The following is a 24,835-nucleotide window of genomic DNA, read 5'->3' on the forward strand; positions in this document are numbered from 1 at the left end:
CAACAGCTGTAACAATGGATGGCAGCCACACTGCTGGACAGTAAAGCAGCTCCTGAGTCTAGCAAAAAATCTGTTCACAAACTACCCAGGTGACAACTGATTTGTCAGTGGAGCTTTAGAGGTAGAACTATCCTTCCCTTCCTCTTTCCTGTCCCTTTCATCTGAAATAGTTTGTTTGCTTCAAGGTCTTTCAAGTTTGCACTGAGAATTATAACTGCCGTGACTCTGGGAGTGATCAGTGTAGGGAATTTTCAAAGGTTTTTCTTCATCCTTAATTGCCTGACACTTTTAAAAGCCTAAGATGATGCTGATTGCTCCTTCCGACATTCTTTAAATAGTCTTTAAATATGGCTGGACCATCTTGGCACCTTATGACAGAAAATTACAAGGAACTGCTGAAAAGTGTTTCACATAGCTACACTCTCTGGAACATGGTAAAGAAATTCCTCATCAGACAATTGTAGTCTAATCAGCCCTTTAAAACATTCAGGCTAAAGGGAAATCAACAAAAGAAAACTAGGAGATAATAATCTCTTGGCCCAACTTTAACAACAATCTTCAGTTCCTCAGGACTTCTTAAAGGAATGAAAGTCAAAAGAAATAAGAGTAAGAAAGAACGCTTTCCTCTTTATTCCTCAAGAAGACTGGAATGACCTAACACTTTAAAAAATGAAGGAAATGTGATTACCATTCCCTCTCCATCTCTACATCTGAAATATGCTGAAATGCAAAGAAAACAAAACCCATACAGCTTAGAGGATTTTGGAGAGTAAATTTTAAGAACAGAAGCTTTGCATTACTGAAAAAGGTAAAATCAGTTAGTAAAAACCTCATCTTCTTGCTGTCAAGACCTTTTTTTCTTTCATGTCTTTCTCTCAAAATCCAGCTCCTGAAAGTCCTACACAACAGCACTCTTTCAATGCAGCAAAATGAGAACTCGAGAGTCCGCTGGCTGACACTACCAGCAGTAAGCCTCTCAACTGGTCTCGCTGAAGAATGAAAGAATATGACAAAATTACTTCTTTCAAGGCCCACGTGTTGGAGTTGCTTCAACTCCATCTCATTTCATCAAATGCCACCTGATGGCAGCTGGTTGTGCCAGACAAATAGACTGGGAAGATGTGAATCCTATTTCTAGTGGAGAGGACTCAGAACTCTAAGACCATGTCAATGTATGTGCCTTCAGACTGCGCTCAAGCTTGAAGGGGAACCTCGACATGCTTTTTTGTTCACATAAAAAAGTCTCTAACTTGCTTATCCCTACAGTTCCTGAGGATAATAGCTCCAGCCCTCTTTTGTAGTTGAATGAGTATGCCAAGTCAGAGTCCTGACATATTGTAGCAGGCTGTCTGGATGTTAAATTCCTGAGTCTGGCTATTTTCTAATCAGGTTGTCTTCAAGTGGAAGTCATTGTATAAGCCAAATGTATGTAAACCAACTATTCTAATAATGTGGTTAAGCTTAACTGAGTATAAGCTGTAAGATGTGGATGAAAACTGTGGTTGAGGAGCTTCAGAACTTTGATATTGCCAAGCACATACTCCCTAAACCTCAACTCATCACTATAACGGAGAAAAATAGTCAAAAACAGACTCAATGCCATTATAGATGATACCTTTGGAAAAACACTGAAGTTCTTACAGAGCAACTCACTGCAGGTTTTCTCAATGTATCTTTTCTTTGTACAGGTAACTTCTAATAATTCAGGTGACTAGGAGGCATTTTTACTGATGCAAGTATTTTTCAATTTTAGGATGATACAATACAACCATAGTTGAACTGCAAGCTGAGAGATACATTTTTTTTAAAAACAATTCCCTGACACATTTCCATTCACATTCATGTTGCAAATTAAAGCTGCTGTATTTATGCTGTCATCTGCTGGAATTAACACTTAAAAAATTTATAGATGCTTCATGAGTACCTAGGCTGTATAGAGGTAAGTCACGTATTTCTTTGAAAACTGTTCAGAATTTTGTTAGAATTCAGAACTTGAACACCAAGGACCACAAGATCATTGTTAATACACTTCAATTTATTATTTTATAGGGAATCAATTTCAATTAAAATCCATTGAAATAGTGACTGAAAAAATTCTATAATATTGATCTTATGGGGGAACCAGCATAGTTAAAATTATTAATCATACTTGAGCATGTCATAAAACACTGGGCTAGTACCCATGTTTTATGATCAAGTCAAATAAAGGCTTTAAAACAACCCACCCTTTCCTTTGTGGAAGATGCCAGAGATCTGCATACTGCTTAGTAATAAAGAAGCAGTTCATAACACTGCTGACTGCCTACGTATAACTAAGTAAATGAAGGTGCTCTATCATATGAAGCATAAATGCCATTAAGAGTAAACTTTTATTTGAATAGAACCACATTCATTTTTAAAATTATAGTAAAGAAAGGCTTTTAAAGAATGTGAATGAAAAGAAGAGAAGCTTTTAAATAAAACAGGTTCTTTTTATACGCATAGAAAAGCAACTTTACAAAGGCATAAAAAAGAGAGGGTTTTTTCCTGCCTCCCTTGAATCTTTCCAGTAATTAGAAATTTTTATTGCAATGGCCATAAACTCCAGTAACAACAGGAAGAAAAATGCTTTTGAACTCTTTGGCAACGTTCACCTTTAAGGATTCAAAACAGCAAAACTTCATTTTATGTTTTCAAAAAGGCTTTAAGTGACTTTCATGTTTGTTAAAAGTGCCAATATAGTGAAACACTTTACAAACAGGACACATTCACGCAGGCACCAGCAATACCAGTTTCACAAATCACAAAGATGGTGTCACCAAAACTCATCTGAGCGGAGGGCAATTTGTCCAACTTTCAGACCAATTTTTTTTAGCGTGGGAGTTTACATCTAGGCTTAGCAAGTGGGAATTTATCTCACCCACCTTTAGTCATCTACCGTGCAGACAAATACATCTGCCAACCACCTCAAGCATCTGTAATAATCAATGAAGAACAACAGGTATAATTCATCTGATGCCTCTGAGGTGTGACTGGTGGATCTGAAATTCAGAGGATGTCTAGCTACTACAGTGTGCACATGATAGTAGGATTCCTTAGAGTGTCTGTGGAAGGCAGAAGATATCCAGCTGAAGGCATGCCAAGTTAGGCTTTGGCAGTTTTGGCACCACTGAGGCTGCCAGTGACTAAATTTTAGTTTGTAAAAAACTTCTTGTGAACAACTTGTTTCACACAAGCATGAGACAGATTCCCAATGGACACTAAAAGAATTAGGCAGGGCAATAGTCTTCCAAATGCAGCAATTCTGAGTGCTAGGGAGCTCTAGTGAATGGAACCACAGAGGGACCAGGGTTCTGGGCTCTGCCTAAACAGCATCTGCTACTATTAGAGGCTCAGTACTGGGACAGGGGGATACTGGATCCAACTGAGCACTTCTTATCTTCTTATTTCCAATGTTATCCACTCAGTTTGACAATAAAAGAGTTAGTTGATGAAGACGGTCAGGTTTGAAACAGAAGCCCAGCAGTGAACATTTTTATGTACTTTCTAAGGGGTCAGGAGTATAGTTAGGGCTCTGATTTCCTCAGTTCTTTTATAAAGCAACTGTCAAGGGCATGTAGTAACAAAACAAGGGGGAATGGCTTTAGACTGAAGGAGAGTAGGTTTAGATTGAACATAAGGAAGAAATTCTTTATTGTGAGGGTGGTGAAGCACAGGAAGAGGTTGTCCAGAGAGGCTACGGATGCCCCATCCCTGGAAATGTTCAAAGCCAGGCTGGACGGGGCTTTGAGCAACCTGGTCTAGTGGAAGATGTCCCTATGTCACAGAGGGGTTGGAACTAGAATAAACTAATTTTATTCTATGTCCAATTTCTGGAAAAATCTTATTAGAAATGAGAAATGCGTTACATTGTAAATGGCACCATCTTACAATATGTAGACTTGATTTATTTAAACTCTGTGTGAAAGACTGTACCTATTCCTGGAATCCTTTTCACCAGCCCGTTCTTTTCAGCTGGGTAAAAACAAGTGATTTCCACTGGCACTGATCACAAACAGCTGTTGTTAAATAACAGACTTTGACTGCTAAAAACTTTCCTATTTAGTCTCTCATGACTGGCTGTAGCATAAGCAGCAATATTTTACTTGTTTTTCTTAAACTTTGAGAAAAATTGTTTTTTCTCTTTCCAATTTACACACGAGTGGGGAAATACATACATATATATGTGTGTGTTTATATATATGTAATATATATTCACTAAACATGTAAGACAGCTTTGGGTATGCATTAGGTCAGAAGGACTAAACTTCCCAGACCAAATTTTCCAGTAGACTGACTTCTGAGAAATTTGAAAAGCAGGAATGAAAAAAAAAAATCAACATTAATAAAATAAGAAAACCAGACACCTGCAATCATGTTCTTGTAATCATACAAAACAGTTAATACAACATTCCCAGTAGACTGAATTGCAATATTATTTATAGAAACACATAAAAATGCAAGCACATCATAATGTTATACAGCTAAATTCCTGCCAGAAGTTCATCAATACAAATTTCATAGTTGCTACATGTTCCCTTATTCACATTGCAAACTAATATACTACACATACTGAAGGATGATTCTGTGCTAAACCTATCCAGAGTGCATTACAATGTATTGTCCAGTGTATTGGAACTTATTTTACCTGTCAGCTGAATCACTCAGTTATTCAATATGAATATGTATTAGCATCACAGCAATAGCTAAAAGGTAACTAACAGTACCATAGTAATTCAATGGTCTGCCAGGGACCATTGATTGCACTGTAAAGTATATTCTTCAGGTTAGAAACCAGCCACATGAAATTCAAATAACTGATGCCATAGATGGAATTTGATATTTATCGCCACTGATGCATGTATTTAGACATTTTATCTGCGCTCAGATACACACTCCACATACAATATCGTGTTTCAGCTAAAACAAATGAAAACCATACAGAACCCCTAAGTGCATACTTGTAACCTGAAAAAAAATTATTTTCAGAAGTCTTAACAGTGCCTAAAGTCTGAAAAGCCTCTCAGGAACAACCACAGCTTCTGACTCCAGAGCCTGCATCCTCTGTTAAGTGTTAAAACTGTCCTCAACTGGAAGCGGGACAAATACAACGAAGACTGCTCTTTTGTAGGCTAATAGATGGTGACAAAGTTGTTTTACATTCTTGGAAAGTGGTGTTAAGTACAAATGTAATGGTTCCTACAGTCGTACAGGAAAAAAGGACATACAAATAAACCCATATTGAGAAGCAGGTTAAGATTTCTTTACCTATAATCAGACAATTTTCCATGCTGAGTCCTGGAACACAGTTTTCATGCTATGATAAGGGATAAACTACTACTACTGGGTAATTTCTGACAGTGTTTCCATGATACACTCTGTGTTCAACTCACAAGGTCTCTCAGACATTTTGGAGCATAACAGGAGCACAGAGTAAAGGAAATCAGCTGGGAATTAAACTTGCTGGAGCTTTTCCAAAATATCAAGTTTTTTTTTCAGTGCCTTGGATAGATGCCATATATGCAACCTATGCACGAAACATTTGCATAGTAATTTGTGCTCTAAGAAGAAAGGCCCTTCCTGACTAGCTGGAAGCTCCAGGGTTAGGGAAAAGAAAATGGTGAGGTCAACACAATGAAAACAAAAGAATGTGTCTCTGGTAAGAGGAAAGTCAAGATTTCAAATGCTGCAGGCCTCGGAATACAACAGAGACATGAAACTAAGATTCCTCAAGTGTAACACACTTCTTCCCAGCTGCCTGGAAAGGCAAACACACTACCTACCTGGAGCACTCACAGGGGCAACATCTGCTGTTTTTTATAGACAAGAAAGAACATTTTTGATGGAAGGAACTCATGTTCTTCAGGTGGCAAAACCTTGGGTCTGGAATGTACGCAAGGAAGAAAATAGTACATCCTGGAAGTGTAACAGGATGACTCTCTATCGCAAACCTCAGTTGCACTGACTTCTTTACAGGAATGACAAAGAAATAGGCTGATCTCAAACAACACTTCTTCAAGGGACATGGAGGACAGTAAGCAACAACAGTTCAGATGCCACAGGATCCATAAAGCCTACACAGCACAAGGACAGCAACCTGCAATTGTCTTCTCTTAGCTCCAGTTGACCTTTCAGTTTTGCACTTTGCAAGGTCCTATGTTCTCAAAATTTCTGACCACTCAAGTCCCTTTTCAAGCAGGTGTGTAACTCCAAATCATTCATGCTGTGTACTGGAGCCACCACAGCAGGGAAGGTCTTGATATGTGGGAATTCAGAAGATGGGAGTGAGTCTAGTACATTAAAGCTTTGATTATAGAAAATGACAACAAATCTCACATGCAGTGATGCAAGCTAGAATGGTAGTGCTCAGGTTCCTCCCAACTTTACATTCAGAAGGAAAAAGTGGATAAGGTGAACAGGAAGTAACATTACATTTCTGACAGACTGGGAGAGTTCAGTGCCAAATAGCTTAAATTTTCATGAAGCCTGCCTTTAGTATTAACAGACTGACAATGCTGTCAAAATCCTTGTAAAACACTTTGGCTAGGGAGGGTTTCATGGTTCTGACTTACTCACCACACGCATCCTGAAGACAATGTTTCTGTTAAAAAGTTCCTCTAAAACCGAGGATGATTCATCACTAGAATAAATGGCTCTTACTTGTTCTTTGCTCAGAGTCATAGAATCATAGAATGGTTTGGGCTGGAAGGAACCTTAAAGATCATCTAGATCCAACACTCCTGACCTAGGCAAGAACATCTTCCACTAGACCAGGTTGCTCAAAGCCCCATCCAACCTGGCCTTGAACACTTCCAGGGATGGGGCAGCCACAGCTCTCTGGACAACCTGTACCAGTGCCTCACCACCCTCACAGTAAAGAATTTCTTCCTTGTGTCCTACCTAAACCCACCCTCTTTCCTTTTGAAGCCATTAGCCCTTGCCTTATCACCATGTGTCCCTAAAAAGTCCCTCTCCAGCTCCTTGTAGGTCCCCTTTGGGTACTAGAAGGTTGCTATAAGGTCTTCCCAGAGCCTTCTCTTCTCCAGGCTGAACAAGCCCAACTCTCTCAGCCTGTCTTCACAGAAGATGTGCTCCACCCCTCTGATCATCTTCATGGCCCTCATCTGTACTCACTCCAACAGGTTCATATCTGACTTCCTCTTTGTTGGGATGCATTGCTCTTGAGCTTAGAGGAAGATGAGATGCAACTTTGATGGTCCCTGAGTTCCCTTCCTGGAAGAATACACTGCTAGGGTTACCTTGATAGGTTTTGAATGAAATGTATGGTATGTTGGAAATAAGAAGAAAGGGAGGGAGGAAGGCAGGAAGGCAGGAAGGAAGGATCTTATTGTGACTACTATTGGGCACATATGTATTTCAGCAGCTCAGCATCAGTGCAGAATGAGCAGAAAACTTACTGAGGAAATAATTTCAACAGGTATCAACTGCTGAGATGATTTTCAATGGAGTACAAAGCTTTGTTCAAACACGTTTTGCTAGCAGGAGAAATAATGGCCTGGCAATATATTCATGTAGCACTTTGTCCTACATAAAACTCACAGAGGAGCTTAGGGGCCCAACATCCTCTTAAATGGAGACATCATATAGTCCAAATCCAAAAATGCTTCTTCAGCTCAGCCCTTTGAGCAGATTGCTGTCTGTGGATACTTTGCTCAGAATCACATAGCACTGTTCTATCACTTTGAGGACAGTCTCTTCTATGTTAGCCCAAAGCAGGACTTGCATTGAGAAATCTCAAAATAACTTCTTCCTTCCCTGTGTAGTTATGTAAGGCTTTTTTTAAAAAAAAAGATCTTTCAACTCAGGCTTACAGTGATAACAGTATAATAATGGTGTTTCCAACAGTGTGCAGCTCTCCCCAAGAAACACTGGAAGATATTTTGTCAAATTAGTTCCTCAACATCACTAAGTCTGAGAAAAAAAGCATAGATCAGTAGTTAGGCCTGTGCCCTTCTATCCTAGTGGAGGCTGGATAGTGTTTCTGCCAATGATAGCCTCAATCAAGCAGTTCTTGCTCCAAAGAAAAGTCTTCCTAAAACTGAAGACAAGACTTCAAACACACAATCACGTAGTATCCTGGCTTTAAGATCCCCAGAACAGACTGGATGGTGTCTTGAATGAAGAAGAATGAAACAGTTTTAAGTCATTTTCTGCAATAGGAATAGAAAAGAATGGTACTGTGGTTTTAAAATGAGTTTAACTTTCTCTGCAGACAACAGAATACAAAACCACTTAAAATATCTGGTAAGTATTATATAATGCTTTTTAGAAACTTTCCCTGCTTGCTCCAGTTTCAACTGGGGTATGAACTAAAGTCAGTGGAAGTCTTTTTGCTGACATCAATGGGCTCTGAATTAGGACCTCATTGCTTGCAACCCAGCTTGTGTGCTATATTAATTCAGAAATGGGTTTTAACAGCTTCTTTCACCTCACAATCTCTTGAGCTGTGCACTGAGAGACAGAGGGCTTTTTTTCCCCCTCTTTTTGGAGGACTTTTTAGAGGACAGTAAAGCACAATGCAGCAATAGCTACAGTGTGACCTGCACTTTGCAAATGGAATTTCCAGAAGGCAGAAACTGCTTTTCAGAGAAAAAATGTTCTCCAAGTGTTCCCCAAAACAAAAACCCACTTATAGAAACCTATTCCAGTAACAACCTGGATTAGGAAAATATAAATCATAATAAGAATATGAGTGGACACAGTCTGAAGAAACCGGGAAAAGGGACAGAACCAGTTTTGGAGAACAACTGACATACAAACAGCTTTACAGACTGCACTGCAGTTGAGAAATAACATCCTAACCTTAGTACTTTTAAGCAAGCATTTTCAACAGACACATGCTCCAACTTGGTGTAAATGAAGCAACAAGGGGCAGGAATACTGCTGTCATCCTGTCACTTCACTGTCCCCCCAGTATAGAATCATACAATTAACACAGCTTTGCTGCAGAGAGGAATGTTCTTATAAACTGTTGTTCTGCCCCATAACTTCAGCTCTATTTAAGATGAAAATAAACACAATTTTGGTTCTTCTAGTTTTTTAAAAGAAAGAGATTTAAAACACTCTGCTTACTCTATCTTTATACACCTGAAACGTGCCTGCTCTCATACCACGCTTGGTGGACCAATAGTACATGAAGATTGCTGGCTTCTGACTTTCAGACAAGAGGTTTTACAGTCCATGAGGTCCATTCACAGATTTGTTTATTAAAATTGTATTTCTGTTGTTTTGTACTGTTTTCCTCCCCTCAAGGACAGGTTGCTCATGCTCCCTCACAGCTATTCCCAGCTGAGCTCTGAAACACAGGGCAACAACAAGCTCTTGTGGTTGGTGGTCACACCAGCAGCCACCTAGCCCTAAAAGCTATAACTCTGAATGCAGTGTGTTTTGCCTCTCTTAACTGACCCACTCTGTTACCAGCTGTGGGTACTTGCTCATATGGTTAAGCTATAACAAACTACAAAGAGAAGAATAAATTCTTTTGACAGAAATTCTCAGTTCAAGCAATTTCACCAAGGATATATTGGAGTGACACTGAAGTACAGCACAATGGCTAGCACCACAGTGGGGGAAGACAGCTAGAGCTGCAGACCACCAGCTTTTTGTTAAGCTTGTACTGCCTTTCATAAAGCATATGATGGCTTGCCTTTATGGGATCAAACTTAATAACAATATTCCTTCTACATGGAAGAGAGACACTACATTAAACACACATCCATGCATCTATCCCTAGCCCATCCTTCATAGTCCAGCATCCTTTTACCAAAGTCCAAACTTGTATCCTCAACTGCATGAGCAAGGAATAGATCTTACATGATGCTGCCACAAAGTCCTTGAAATGGCAGTCACCACTGTCTGACTTGATCATAAGTCATACACCAGTTGATGTGTCCATAGGAGAACCAGAGAGGAACGATAAAGGAGAAGCCAGGAAACATGTAGTTCTCAATGCCAAATACAGGTTTATCTGGACTGCAGCAATCAACTGATCCAAATTTATAGCTAATGGGTCTTCATTGTCCCATATCAGTCAAATCCCAACTTTCATAAGCAGGCTGATAACAATGCCGGTGGGTGACCAGAACTTCACAGTCCATCAAACCCTCCAGATGCAGAGGAAGAGAGAATTTGGCCAGCTCTGAAGAGGAGGAATAATGGACAAAAGGAAAAAGAATAGTTCTAAACATCTGGGGAGGACATTTACGCTTCAGCAGGTGTACTGCCTTTGAAATGACATAAGATGAGGTAAGCTCATATTTACAGCTCGTGGCAAGATGAAGGAGCCCTAGAACTCCTCATCACAATCCACAAGACACCAAGCCTGAAGAAACAATTCAGTTGAGACATCAGCTCTTTCAGATAAAATGCAGCTTACTCAACTAATCAGAGAGTTTTTTCCCCAAACACAGTGAGCAAGGCTTAATTAAGAACATAATGTCATGTGTGAAGGACATTTTGTTAAAAATACACTGCATGTTCTCTATTTTTTTCATATGATGTGACATATAATGGGCACTGAACCAAAACACCACAGAAGTATGTGGTTTATGCTATCTCACTGGAGTACCAAATAACATTTAACATTGAGAAAGTATTGCAGACATATAGTAGAGGATCTCTAAATGTTCCTTTACAGTATTGCTACAATAATTGCTTTTCTTCCATGTTACCACAGCCATTTAGAAGCCTTTATAGAGAGCTAGTCATCATAAAACATCTTAACCTCATTTGGAAAATATGTACAACCATTTTGTTACTTCTCCTTCCCTGTCTTCTAATCAAGACTTCATATTGAGCCCAGTTTTCCATTTTCTTAGCAGCATACATTACAAGCAACTCTATTCAAGTCAATAAAATTACTCCTTCCTGAAGAAGGAATCAGTCCTCTGCAAAAAAACAGAGTCTAACAGGTAATTTTCTGCTGCAACTCTTACCATAAAACAGGTTACAGAAATTACTTTTTATCTAACACTGAAAGTAAACAATTGATGCAAAATGTGCAATGTTTTTAAAGACAGTACGTTCACTACCCGTGCCCTTTATATGTAATTACTTTCATCTGAGTAAGCAGACAGTTAAGTAAGACTACCATCAAGCCTATTGATCATGCAAAACAGGCAGCTGAACATCTCTATTTGTTTGTGCGTTATTTTACCTTTTGTTCCCCCCTCGGAAAGCATGTGGAATCCATGAGACATTTTCACGCACCATTGCTTGCAGGAGAACGTCAAGTCACCTTTTATGCCCTCAGGCAAATGTCTCCTACCTGATCTCAGTAACTGTCTGTACCAAAATTGTTTTCCATACCTTGTGTAAGCAGCTGGAGGTTTCGGACTTCTTCTCTCACCTTCAGCTGAAGGACTTGCTGCAGAATGTGCTGTCGCAGGCTTTCCTGGGCAATACCCATTCGTTCAAGCTTTTTGTCAGTAAGTCTCAGCAAAGCACGGCCTGGGTGCAAAAGATACAATGAAAAAATCACCCAAGGATTTCCATTAATGCAATAGTCTCACTCTGACGGTATAATTCGCTACAGAAAAGATTCTCAGCCCTGAAGGACCTCAGACTGAGAAGACAGTGTTTCATCAGTTAGGTACTTCCTTACTGTTAGAGATCTGTGCACTACTCCTGCCCTTTCTTTTGATTTTCTGTATTGTTCTGGTGGTTTTTTGAGAGATATAGGCATTTAAAATAGGTATCTTATGCCATTTGGGACAACCAATTGCTGTTCTTCAGTGTCAGTTGGTTTCCCACAGGCAGGATATCCCCTATAAGTCTACAATTGACACAGGTGCCTAAGAAGACCCTCATCTCTATTCAATCATCTGTATTACTGTCAAGAAATCAGCAACAGTAGACTTCACAAATTAAATCAATTTCAGATATACCGAGGATGAATATCGTTGCAATTCAGATATATCTATAGTGTAACAGCACCATTCTCCAATATGATTCTGTACTTTACGGTTCAGCTTTCCAAATCCCTCTCAACAGTAAACTATCACAGCAAAACAGAAGAAAAAAAAAAGCCAGAGATTTCTATCAATGATATCTAAATAATTCCTGAAAAATATTTTGTCCAACTATAAAAAGACATTTACTCCACTCTAAGGAGCCTATGGTCTTTGCAGGCTATCACTCCCAGTTTGTGACTTATCTTTACTATTAGGTTAATGTTGAACCAGAGTCCAAGGCAGATTGTAGATGCTAAAAAATCAATCAATCTACATTCCCCAGATTCTGCTAGTGGAACTCTGACTCCATCTTTTGGGCATCACTGCTATAAATAAACAGGAGGAAGGCTGTACAGTGGCTGAGCCAACACTAAGGAAGTATTTGGATCAGGCAGAGAAACAAAGCATCGACCAGTGCTTTACCCAAGGAAGAAAACCAAAACTTACTTTCTTTGGTCTTCATCACTGCACCACTTCACCAAGAGAGGAGTCTCTTAGTAGCCTTCCACTGACTCTTGATTCCCAGTATATATATTTGTTATCTAAAGGTGCCCTGGCCAATACCAACAAATCAAACTGGAGGTGCATTGATACTACCTTGAAAATGACATGTTGTTTGGTACACTTTTTTAAACAAATTCAACTTTTTACCTCTTCTAGTTCTTTTTAATTGTTAAAAATTCCTTCTTTGATTTCTCAGGCTTTATTCTGAAACCAGAAGAAGACAGCAAAGAGTAGGTTATTCCCTCTGCAACACAATGGTCTCTGTGCTACCACTACTGTGGCTTTTGGATGAATGGTACAATTTAGCTCATCAGAAAGTATTACTCAACACAGCAAGATAAGGCCCTTATTCAATCTCCTTCCTTACAAAACAGCAATGAGTACAGAATTTTTATAATTATTTTAATTAAAAAATTTAAGATAAATGCCAAGAGTTTAAAGGGGTGCATAATTTTTGCCCCAAACCAAGCAGTTAGGGGTATGCCCTTCACTAACTGCTAGATTTCACTCACAAGCAGTTCTCTGAAGTGGTTAGCAAAATCTTGATATGATGATGCAATGTAAAATACTGGGATATTACTATTAATAAAGCAAGATGTTACTGATCAGATAAAAATGACAGTGTTCATAGATCTTCTCCTCTTCTGTGTCTCTCAAGCACTGCATACTACAGAGGATGACCTTTTGATTAGGAAAACTTTTTTTGAAATCATAAACAAGAAGAATTCTAAGGGTTAATGTAATAACAAAATATGGAAATTAGTCTCTTACAGATCAATGCCAGCTGTCCAATTCCCCTGGTGATAAAGGCAGCAATAATTACTTCAATTTTTATTTGTCTTATCTCACTAAAACATTTTAAAGCACTTTATAAAGATGTACAACAGTTCAGGAGTATCGTCTGTAATGTCAATCTAGCAACTGAAAGCAAATAAAAAAAACAAATCATCAATTTAAATAGCGGCAACACACATCATCTTAGGGCAGAGTCAGCAACAGTAATATGAAAGGACAGACAGAGGCCATGCATCTTATCCAGTGCCCTCCACCTGTTTTTGGCCATGGACAGTCATTACTCTTTCCTTCCTCTGGGCAACTCTTTATTTCATATTCAAATCGGTTTTCTACCCTAGTCATTGCCTTTGGAAGTTGAGTGTGCACAAAAAAGAAACATCTATTTTCAACTCTTGGCATGCCAGTTCCTCTGCAGCTTAAGCTCAAAGCACAATGCCATTGGAAAAAATTGTCTTTGACTCATATTATCTGCAGCAGCTTGCACAAGTTGCCTTAAATTAACTCTTTCTTGCACAAAATCCAAAATGACATGTTGAGGCGGTGATGAGGCAAGAAAGCAAACATTCAAATGTGGCATTTCAAGAATGCAATAAGTGATCCGAAGTGTGAAAATTCAATCCTCCCCATACTTTCTTTCCCCTCAGCCCTTAGAACAACAACATCCAAGCCAGAACCGGAATAATTTTTCATTCTGATAGTAAATCATGTTCTTTGAAAAGATATTGCTAATGCCTAGATCAGTCACTAAAGCCAATTAGTTACCAAGGCCAAGATCCTGATAATCAGTTAATGATTTTGGATGCATTACTGTCTTGCTTCCTGTACTGTACATATCTGAAAGAGTAATGATTTGGTGTTAAGAACTCTGCGTTATTGAACATTGAAACCAATTATCCAGAGAATTTGTAGAATCTCTGTCTTTGGAAGCACTCAAAGCCTGTCTGACAAGGTCCTGAGCTGTACCTGCCCCTGCTTTGAGTAGGGGTTTGGATTAGATGATTGCTAGACATGCCATCCAACATCATCTGTCCTGTGAAATAACCTGCATGAAGGATCTCAATCTAAAGATCTATTTTCTTTGAAAAAGCTAAGATTAACAAAGGAAATTAATAAAAATACACAAAAGATGGTCATTTTGTCAAGCATCGTGGTTAAAACAGAGAGACAACTATACAGTAAAAATTCAGAATAGATTTTTAATTTTCAGAGAGTGCTGGATAGAATATATTGTCAAGAGCAGAACCTGTGACAAAAGTAACATTTTCTAAAATTGTACACTGGTCTTTGCTCAGACACAAGTAGAAGGAACTTGACTACCATCGCAGGAAAATTTCCCAACACTACAAAACTGGCACTACCTCTTAGATGTAGCAGCTACCTGCCCAATAGAGAACAGGACACTTTTTTCAAAAGCACCTTGGCCAATAGAACCATAAAGATTGCAGTGACAAACATCTAGGCCTTGGCTCTAGCTAGTTGCAAGGCTGGCAATCAAATGTTTTACACAAAACCCCACAATTCCCTCAGTGTCTGTACACATTTTTAGCACATAAACCCCAGCCCTCTCATACTCAGGGCAGATCAGCTGTGGAATGTTTGGAGACACCCTGAGGGCAGATACAAAATATCAAACACTTTCCAGCTTAATAATGGATTGATGGCCTAATTTTTTCTAATATGACTTAGCTGCTGCAGATCTCATTTGATCAAGCTGGGACTAGATGAAAATTTGAATGGAGGGAGAAACATTGCATGCCACAGAAGATTAGCATGAATATAAGCATTGGTCCAATGAGGCTGGCACTGGCCCTAGAGCAAAGAACATGGCACAGTCTGCTGTACCTAATCAGAAATGCTCGTACCTCCCTGCACTGGTATAGCCTATTGCTCTTCACCCAGCTGCCAGTTCACAGACACACAGAGGGACACCTCGCAAGAAGCCTTGAAAGAATACTTGTGATGCAGGAGAATGGACAGGTAAGAAAGGACTTATTAAGCATGTAGAAAGAACCAAAGGAGTACAGGCAAATGAGAGCAGATAGCTAGTAAGAGCCTGATCTCACACAAAATACTGAAAAAAACTATGAGTAATTTAAAGCTGATGAAAATAATAAACCACTAGTGGGAACAAATGATGTGTGTGAAGTATGGCCAGTAAAGGTGATCTTGTCTCCTGAGTACAATATGATAGGTACACCTAATTAACAAGACAAGATGTTCAGTTTACTTACCATGGGGCACAGAACCTAGGAAATGAAATTTCCTGGAGATTCCAAGGACACTAAAAAAGGCCCCAGTGCCAGACCAACAGCCTATGTTCAGAGTGTCAGTAGTGTCAGTAGGAGATGCATTCTGGGAGAGCTATTGGGAGGGCTACTTTCTGAAGTTATTCCCTTTGTACCACAACAACATCCAGAACTATTATACTAGGGTTAGTAGAGAGCACATAATTTTAACACCTACTTATTGTCCTGATGTCCCTAAATTTCTTTTTTTGATCTTCCTGATACTGTCTGCTTCTGTAGCTTCCTGGGGTACAAATTCAAGAAGCTCACTCTCCATTTTTGTCTGTCTTATATTGATTTCCTACTAAATGCTCCCAGTGTTTGCAGGTCTTGCATTGCAGGATTTGGTTAACAGGTCAACATTCAGCTGTTGATTCTATGGTCTGTAAACTTCATATGCCTTTTGGTCATATTTCTGATGGATTCAGCTGACAGACCTAGAAAACCTGAAAAGCAGGAACATAAGATTCCCTAAACCTCTAAATTATGCAAGATGAAAACTTTTTCATCTTTTATACTTTAATGTCACAAATGCCATTTTATTCTTAGTTAATGGATTAACAGTGTGCTTCTCTGATTTTTCAAACATGTTGCTTTTTTGTTTACTTGAAATAGTCTGGTCACAGCTTTCCTCTTGCTTATATAGGCTGAATGTTGGCTTCTTTTGACTTCAGTGCTTAAAAACAAGCCTTGCTGGACATATCAAGCAAGAAATTTCCATGACAGAGACACAGACATTACTATCACTGTTCAGGTGCTGGTGAGACACAAGGATAAAACTCTCATCACATAATCAGGAAAGAATGCAAACAAGAATGGGCAAGAGAGAGGCTATGACTTCATAGTAAGGAATGGTAAAATTATGAGAGGAGGTGAGAAAAACAATAGTCACCTACAGAACATTAATGGCCTCACGATGGCAGTGGAGGGAGATGAACACTGGGAAAAGAGAAGAACTAATAAACTTGGGAACTGACTTGAAGAGTGAACAAATGGATATAAATATAATTGAGGATCCTGGGTTCAGCAACATCTTGTAACAGCAGCAGCATAAACCAGAAATCAATCAAATTTTCAGAGCAAACTTGATATGACTTCATGATGCTTTTCTTGATAACCAATCGGATCTTCTACAGTTCTATATTTTCTGCTCTCTACATGAGAATTTAAGAGCACGTCTCTCCTTCTCATGCCTGTCTCATCCCTAGTCAACTAGACAAATCAGCCGCTTTGTCATCAATGTCTTGTGGCAAATCCACAGCTTTTCCTGCAAAAGCAGTTAGATCTGGTTTGTCTTACTAATGATTTTAGTCGTAAGACTAATGCAGACTCTGAATAAACTGCAGCTTGCATTACCACCCTCTTTGCCCCACTTCAGCTATCCAGTATGTCACTAATCAGGGAAGATTTACTTGCTTTAAAAGTAAAAATGGATTCATTTTTCATTAGACTTACTATAGCAGCAAATACATTATTGATCCAGTGCCAGCATAATGGCAGCCGCCAGCCTGCGCAAAGGAGATTTAGCCCCCAAAATTGCTATTGGTAGCTGCCTGGTACTTCTGATATGATGAGCAACTCTCAACTGGCAATCAGCTTAAATAGAGAGGAGACACAAGGGATACTGGTACAGAAACAAAGCAGAAGGAAAAATAGTTTCTAATGATAGGGACCAGGAGGAACAAACGAGATTATTTAACCTTGATGAATATCAGAGAACTGAGGAAGTTCTCCAGCATCAGATCCAGCATTCTTGTGCTTTCTCATCCCGTTTAAAAAAGTAGCAAACCAGCATGAAGCTGTAGGATTTACTTTCTGCTAAGACACATGAATGGGAAAAGCACATGACTCCAGTATGTCTCCAATGGAAGCATAGGAAAGCATAGGAAGGCATATCATGTATCAAGTTAGCTTTGGAGACACTTTTATTTGTTAGCATCATCAAAGATGATTCTATGGCTTTTTCTCATTCATTATTTGCTGGATCTGGATAAGACCAGCTCTATAATAAAGTTTCTCAAAGAAAATACTGTCATACTGGTCAATAAATGTTTGATCAAACTCTGAAAAGCAGCTATGTAAACAAAGGCACTTTCTGAAAATTATCTGCATCCTTTGTCTCAGCATCATGTCTGTTTATAGTTCTGACAAGAGGAAGCAATGACTATTGTTACTGATGCCAATAAGTCTACAATAAAATGGGTTTATTTCAAAAAACTCCTCTCAGGTCACAGTTCTCTTGCACAATTCTGTCCTTCCTCCACACTTCAGAACCATTAGCATTAACAGGATACAAAAGAAAAGTAATTCAACATAATCTTTAACTTAGCTGCATTATCAAATACATAATTAGCAACAACTAAGACATGACTTTGTTTCTAAATTTGTCTGTTTCCGATGAACGGTTTAAGATGTCAGTGTTGCCCCTGTGAAGCTATTTAACTCAGATTATTTAGTTTGGTACAACTTCCTCTCACCTTAGTGCTGCCTTTCCCACTTCCCTCCATATTCCATCAAATATCATTGTCATTTTCTAGTCTCAGTTTTGACACAGTTCTTTGAGCTATACACCACCTGTTCAGTGATGGTCTCTGAAATTGTACCAGGTTAGGAGATATCTTTTTCACATTCAGGTTTTCCTTGACTCTTCCCAAGGATGTCTCCTGGCTAGCTACCCCCAGCTGTTTCTCCACAGCCATCACTGCCTTGGGGGCTCCTATGCCCTGCTACACAGGCTCAAGCATGTCTGGCTCAGCTCAGACACAGCAATCTTTGGATTTATGCTATTGAACAAAACCAACAAACCTACAGTAATGGGGAAGTCATGCACAAATGCTGAAAGACAGTGAGTTAACAGAGCATGGATCTTGAATACTCATTTTAGGAACAACATTTCAAAAGTACCCTTATCCTCTCCCTGGTAAACACTTACTTCTGGCCTAGCAGCTCGAAAGAGTCCAAGTACCTTGAAAATTAATGCTGAAGGTAAAAATCCCTCTCCAGAAGTGAGAGTCTCCTGACTTCCAACCCCTCCCATAAATAAAGCAAACAATTCCTAGTTCTTGTCTCACCCATACATTTTCAAGGAAGTATTTAATTGTATACTTTAATTGTGTGGGAGTACCACATATCCTTATATCATGGAATCATAGAATCACTTAGATTGGAAGAAATCTCTAAGGATCATCAAGTCCAACCATTAATCCAGCACTGGCAAGTCCACCACTAAACTATGTCTCTAAGTGCCACATCTACACATCTTATAAACATCTCCAGGGATGGTGACTCCACCGCTTCCTTGGACAGCCTGTTCTACTGCTTAACAACCCTTTCTGTGAAGACATTTTTCCTAATATCCAATCTAAATCTTTCCTGGTGGGGTTGTTGTGACCCAAATGCGGGACCTGGTACTTTGCTTTGTTCAACCTCATACGTTTGGGCTTGGTCCAGATTCCTCTGTAGAACCTTCCTGCCCTCCAGAGGATCAACACTCCTACCTAACTCTTACCCAGCTTGGTGTTGTCTGCAAACATACCGAGAGCACACTCCACTCTTTTGTCTAGATCATCAATAAAGATTAAACAGAACTGTTACAGATAAATAACAGTCTTAGCTATCAAATTTTGAAATAAGTACTCTAGTGTCTAATGATTTACAGATACATTCCAAAATAACTTTATTCTGAGACAAAATTAGAATACAAATCTCAATACAGAGAAGAGAAGGGGTTAATGAGAGACTGTGCATCACGATTACTGGAAGTGGTTCAGTTAGTAATTTACTGTACTGATGGGAACTATATTGATTCCTTACAAGTCTTGAGTAAAAGACTGTTAGACAGTCCTGTTTTCAGATGAACATATTCAGGACCTGATGATTGTAATAGGAGGAAATAGTAATAACTTGAATTCCCCTCTGAAATATAAATTCAGGCACAAATCATATTACACCACTTTTCAAGTGTACTGTAAAATGTGAGACAACCATTTTTAGTGCTCTCAGGAAGGACTGGATAGGACCCACAAAGTAAATTAAGAACAAATGTAAACCTTTAGCAGGCAGTCTATAAATCCACATTGTTTGTTGTATATACATTTGCCAATCTACTTCCTGGACACACAAAATTATATATTACCTACAGCTATATATAACTATATACGGACATATAATAATGAGCTTCTATTATATTGCACATTGTACTTTTTAATAAAAAAATCCAGGACTATTGTTTGTTGGTATCTGTGTGCCAGATTTATGGTCCCCCTATTCAAATAAACAACCCCAAGGTCTTTTTTGTTTGTGAAGGAGTAAGTGAATCTGTCAACACCTTTGATTTTGTCCACCACCAGCAGGACACACAATTCTTCTATTCCTAGTTAATCTAATGTTGCTCAGTGTGCAACCCATTATATCCCATTTCTTTGTTAATTAAAAAAATCACATTAGAACACACCTGCAAAACTCCTGTTAATTAATTCAGGAGTAAACATACATTCATAGATTATAATATACAGCTTCTACACAGAAAAGGAAAGGGAGACAATTTGGAAAGCATTAGAATTGACTAAGTCTTTACAGCAAATTCAAACGAGCCTTTCCCGTAACTCCCAATGGCAGACCTCACAAAAATTAGATTTCTTCCAGAAAAAAAGGATCATTTACTACCACAAGAAAAATAAACATACACACATGCACACAAAACAAACCCCACATTCATTCTTGAGTGCCCAACCCAACTGGAAGTGGGAAATCCCTGAAATCACACAGAAGACTATCTATCTTACCTACTGATATTGCTAAAGACTATTTTACCTACTGATATTTCCAAAGCAAAAGAGGTTCTGGACTTCTGCCTAGAATGGAGCTGGTGTGTGTATCCAGAGAAGGGGGCAAGCTCTGTGAAGTACACATGTGAACTCAAAAAAGCTGCCATTTAATTAAGTGAGGAAGAACATCTGCTCCTATCTCAGAAAAATGTACCCACTAAGCTCTGAACTGCACTGGTATGAAACACTCACGTGGCTGAAGACCAGGGTCTGTGAGCCTGCCTCCCCCATCCATGGGACAGAAACTGTTAGTCAATATTGTTGCTTGCTCTAATTTGTTACTCATCAATCCAAGCAATAAGCCAAAGGTGCTAGGCCACTAAATACATAACAAGGACATGATTCTTCAGTATGAAATATACTGAAGGATGCAGAAAAACAATCCATTTATATGTAAATCTTTCATTGTTTTCATGTGTAGAGTCTGGCCGAGACGGAGTTCATTTTCCCCACAGCAGCCCCCATAGGGCTGTGCTGTACCTAGAGAACACACCACTGATTTGGCTACTGCTGAGCAGTGCTCTCACGGCATCCAGACTGTCTCTCCAACATTTTCCCCCACAGCACTAGGTTTGGGGTGGGTAAAATCTTGGGAGGGGACACAACCATGACAGCTGACCCAAACTGATCAAAGGCATATTCCATACCATATGACATCTGCTCGGATATAAAAGCTAAGAAAAAGGAAGAGGAAGGGAGGGCATTCATTATTTTAAAATGTTTGCCTTCCAGAGCAACTGCTATATGTGCTGGAGCCCTGCTTCCCAGGAAGTAGAGAAAAATCTTTTTGGTTTTTCCTTTGCTTGAGCGTGACCTTTTACTTTAGTAAACTGCCTACATCTCAACATACAAGTTTTTTCCATCTTCTTTTCTTCCATCTTCTTGTCTTGCTGAAGGGAGGAGTAACAGAGCAGCTCGGTGGGCACCTGGTGTCCATTCAAGGTCAACCCACCACAGTCACACCTCAGAAAGTGATCTCAGGGGCCACCTCACTCATTCTGTGATGCTGGGAAAGCCATCCCTTCTTCCTCCTGATTACCCTAACTGCCATAAAGCATTTAGGCAAAACCTCTACACAAAGAAGAACTATTTGAAAAATGCTTAATTAATTTTCTGGGTTTCTTTTAATGCCAAACTCATGGGAAGTAAGAAGGACCAACATAACATGACCAGACAGCTTACTGTACTGCATTGCAAAAGGTCTGTGGGCCATCAGAGGTTGCAGCAGACCAGAATCTGAAAACTTAAATTTTCTAATAGGATTTTCCAATCACTGCTTTGTTTAAAAGAAAAAGAGCAAAAGTAAATTTTTATTAAATATTAAAATAAGCTTTCATATCCCAGTGCTGAGGCCTCATGGCTGGGCTTCGCGAACGAAGATTTGGGAAGGTTCTATCCACATTTGTTACAGGCACGCTGGTGGCTTATGAGGCCAATACGTGACAGACATGTCCGATTGCAAAAGGCACAGCAGAAAGACTCCTTAGGTGGTGTATTCTGCAATACACGGTTCTTTCTGCGTTGCCTTTTCTCCTCAAGGGTGATCCTGTGTGCGTTCTCAAAGGAGACAGCTGCGTTATAGATGGTGTGTCTCCAGGCCTCCCGATTTGAGGCCAGAGTAGACCAGTTATGGTGATCAATATGGCCAAGGCTGAGATTTGTTTCAGGGAGTCCTTGTATCTTTTCTTCGGGGCTCCTCTCTTGCAGCAGCCAGTGGCACATACAGTATTAAAATGCTTCCCAGTTCTGTATCCCTAGCTCTCCACTGCTCCACATTGTTATCTGCAAGCAGCTTTCAGTGGTGCTTTCTTCCACACCCCTAGCAGCTTCATCCTTCAATTTTTTAATAAAAAACGAAATTGAGAAAGGTTTCGTGTTAATATTCATGATGTTAATAATTCATATTAATAAAAATGGAAAATTAAAAGCAGCATGCTCATAGGTTAAGTACCGTAGACTGCTTCAACTCTCCTAACCTGAAGGATGAACCAGCCACATCTCTCCTGATGCATTTTTTGCTCTAGCATTTCTTTTTGTGGGCTTTAATTAGAAGCCTAGCACCTGTCAAGCTGCACACAATACCCCTGATGGGCCCTGAACTTACAATTTATGCTACCCATTTTATAACCTAGGGGAAGATAATTTTCCTGTTGTAAAAGCTACCTCTACTCAATTATATGCACAGTCTTACAGATACAGGCACTAATCTGTTGCTGCATTGCTGGCTCAGAAGCACAACACACTTTGCAGAGTTCCTTTGCATTTCTTCCAGCCTTTATTACTGTAGCTGTGAGGAGAATCAGGACATAATGATTTTATTCTGCTGGCCTATTCCTCCTATTTAATACTTACACTTGACCTGTAGAACACTGTGAGACAACAGTCATTTTGGATAAGAAAAAAACCAGATACCTAAGCAATGACTTACTGTACTTAGTTTGTAAGCAACTCATCCCTATAACAGAATCCACACCTTTAGAAATTCTGCCTTCTGTACCCATTTGACTCAACAATAATAATATTATTAATATTAATAATAATGATACAACAGTAACATGCAGGAGCCTTATCAGAGGCTGCCGCCCGGCACTGCAGTGAAAACGGAACATGCAGCCCAGCCCCCCGCTCTGCCTTTGGGTCTCATTCTCCCAAGCAAAAATAAAAGCTCATTTTCCACTACAAGGTGCAGGAAAATGTTGTGTGGCCTTCTTTACAAAAATAACTGCTATAGCTAGGAGCAAGGGAGCTCTCCCAAAAAGAGGGAGACAGCTCACCTTCAAACTACCAGGGGAACATGCTGAAGCCCAGTTCGTCCTTCAGGCCAGGGGGCCCCAATACTCCTGAGGTAAGGCTGCACTGACCTTGCTGCAATGCACTTGGGAACGTGTATGCAAGGTGCAAGAGCTCAAACCTCCGTCAACTTCCAGCCTCTTTCCAAGACCAGACACAGAGAACACACTCCAGTCCTCAGGGGAGTGTCCCACTGGCAGCAGTGGTGCTACACAGCCCTCCCTTTCCTGCATGCCAGGGAAAGCACCAACTTCCCCAGCAGGTGGATATTTTGGAGGCAGGATTTGACAGCCCTCAGCCCAAAGGGGAAGCCAGACTTATTTTCCCTTATGCTTTTCTGCTCAGATCGGGATAATTTTGGGCACGCGTAAGGAAGGAACTGCAGGCACTGAGGTAAATTCATGGCTAAAATAAAAAGGGAAATAGGATGTTCAGGTGCCTAAAGGTTTTTTCAGAAACCACACAAGGGCCTGTTCTGGGTGATAATTTAGAAGTTCACTTTTCAATAGAGACCATCACACCTAGGTCCTGAGATAGGTATAATGGGATCTGTGTGTGTCACTCACTCTGGCTGTTCAGCAGCAGATTCCTAAAAAAAGAGCTTGGGAGTAAAGCAAGGCTATAATAACACTCTCATACTCCTAAAGCTTGTAGTTTAGGGACTAATTAACAAAAACAGAGTTGGCTAATTTGAGCTACAGCTGAGCCTAAGGTCAGTGGATGGTTTCCAGTGAGTGTAGCAATAGAGAGCTGCTTGTGAGAGGAACCTCATCAACATTTTAAAATGGAAGAATAATTTTGCCATTTCCAATGTGATTTGATCTAGTAGGAAGGAGCAAAACAAGAAACAAGTGCTGCAAGGTAAACCCAAACTAATTAAAATCAGAAATCAGTTAAACCACAGAATCACAGAATATTCTGAGTTGGAAGGGACCCAGAAGGATCATTGAGTCCAACTCCTGGCCTGCACAGGACTCTCCCCAAGAGTCACACCATGTGCCTGAGAGTATCGTTCAAACACTTCTTGAACTCTGTCAGGCTTGGTGCTGTGACCACTCCCCTGGGGAGCCTGTTCCAGTGACCAACCACCCTCTGGGTGAAGAATCTTCTTCTAAAATCCAACCTTCTTCTAAAATCCAACTCCCCTGACACAACTTCAGGTCATTCCCTTGGTCCTCTCACTGGTCACCATAGAGAAGAGATCAGTGCCTGCCCCTCCTCTTCCCCTCATGAGGAAGTTGTAACTACAATGAGGTCTCCCCTCAGTCTCCTCCAGGTTGAACAGACCAAGTAACCTCAGACGCTACAGCTTCCCCTCAAGGCCTTTCACCATCTTTGCTGCCCTCACTCCCCAGGCTGTAAATAATCAAGGCTAATTCACAGTCAGAGCCATATAGCAGTGAAATGCGTGATTCCCAGGTCCTTGTGGTCTTGAAATGAAGTTTTTGGAAGAGAGTGTTCAGAAGAGCTCAGGTTATTGGGGTCTGCAAAAGAGGGAGGCAGCAGGACTTGGGGGGGTGAGATCTAGCATTCCGAAAGGCCTTGGAAAAAAAGTATGGGAAAGAGTAAAAGGAAGAAAAAGAAAAAGAAATGTATATAAACCAAACAAGTACCAGTAAACTCCCAAACCACAGGAAATAGTTTT

General features: G+C 39.8%; 1 protein-coding gene across 3 annotated transcripts in view; it reads right to left on the reverse strand.

The window, feature by feature from the left end:
* The window catches only part of SAMD12 (sterile alpha motif domain containing 12), a 177,083-nt gene that overhangs the window by 79,244 nt on the left and 73,004 nt on the right, over positions 1-24,835 (reverse strand). For 2 of the 3 annotated variants that reach the window (XM_027731175.2, XM_039381865.1), the window contains exon 4: positions 11,347-11,487. In XM_027731175.2, coding sequence (XP_027586976.1) covers positions 11,347-11,487 — 141 coding nt within the window. Of the gene's footprint in view, positions 1-10,052; positions 10,178-11,346; positions 11,488-24,835 lie in introns of those variants that run through there. The other variant, XM_039381864.1, reaches the window with a different exon arrangement.

This window comes from Pipra filicauda, unplaced genomic scaffold (assembly GCF_003945595.2).
Source record: "Pipra filicauda isolate LSUMZ 115617 unplaced genomic scaffold, ASM394559v2 scaffold243_size1161148_pilon, whole genome shotgun sequence".
NCBI lineage: Eukaryota > Metazoa > Chordata > Aves > Passeriformes > Pipridae > Pipra > Pipra filicauda.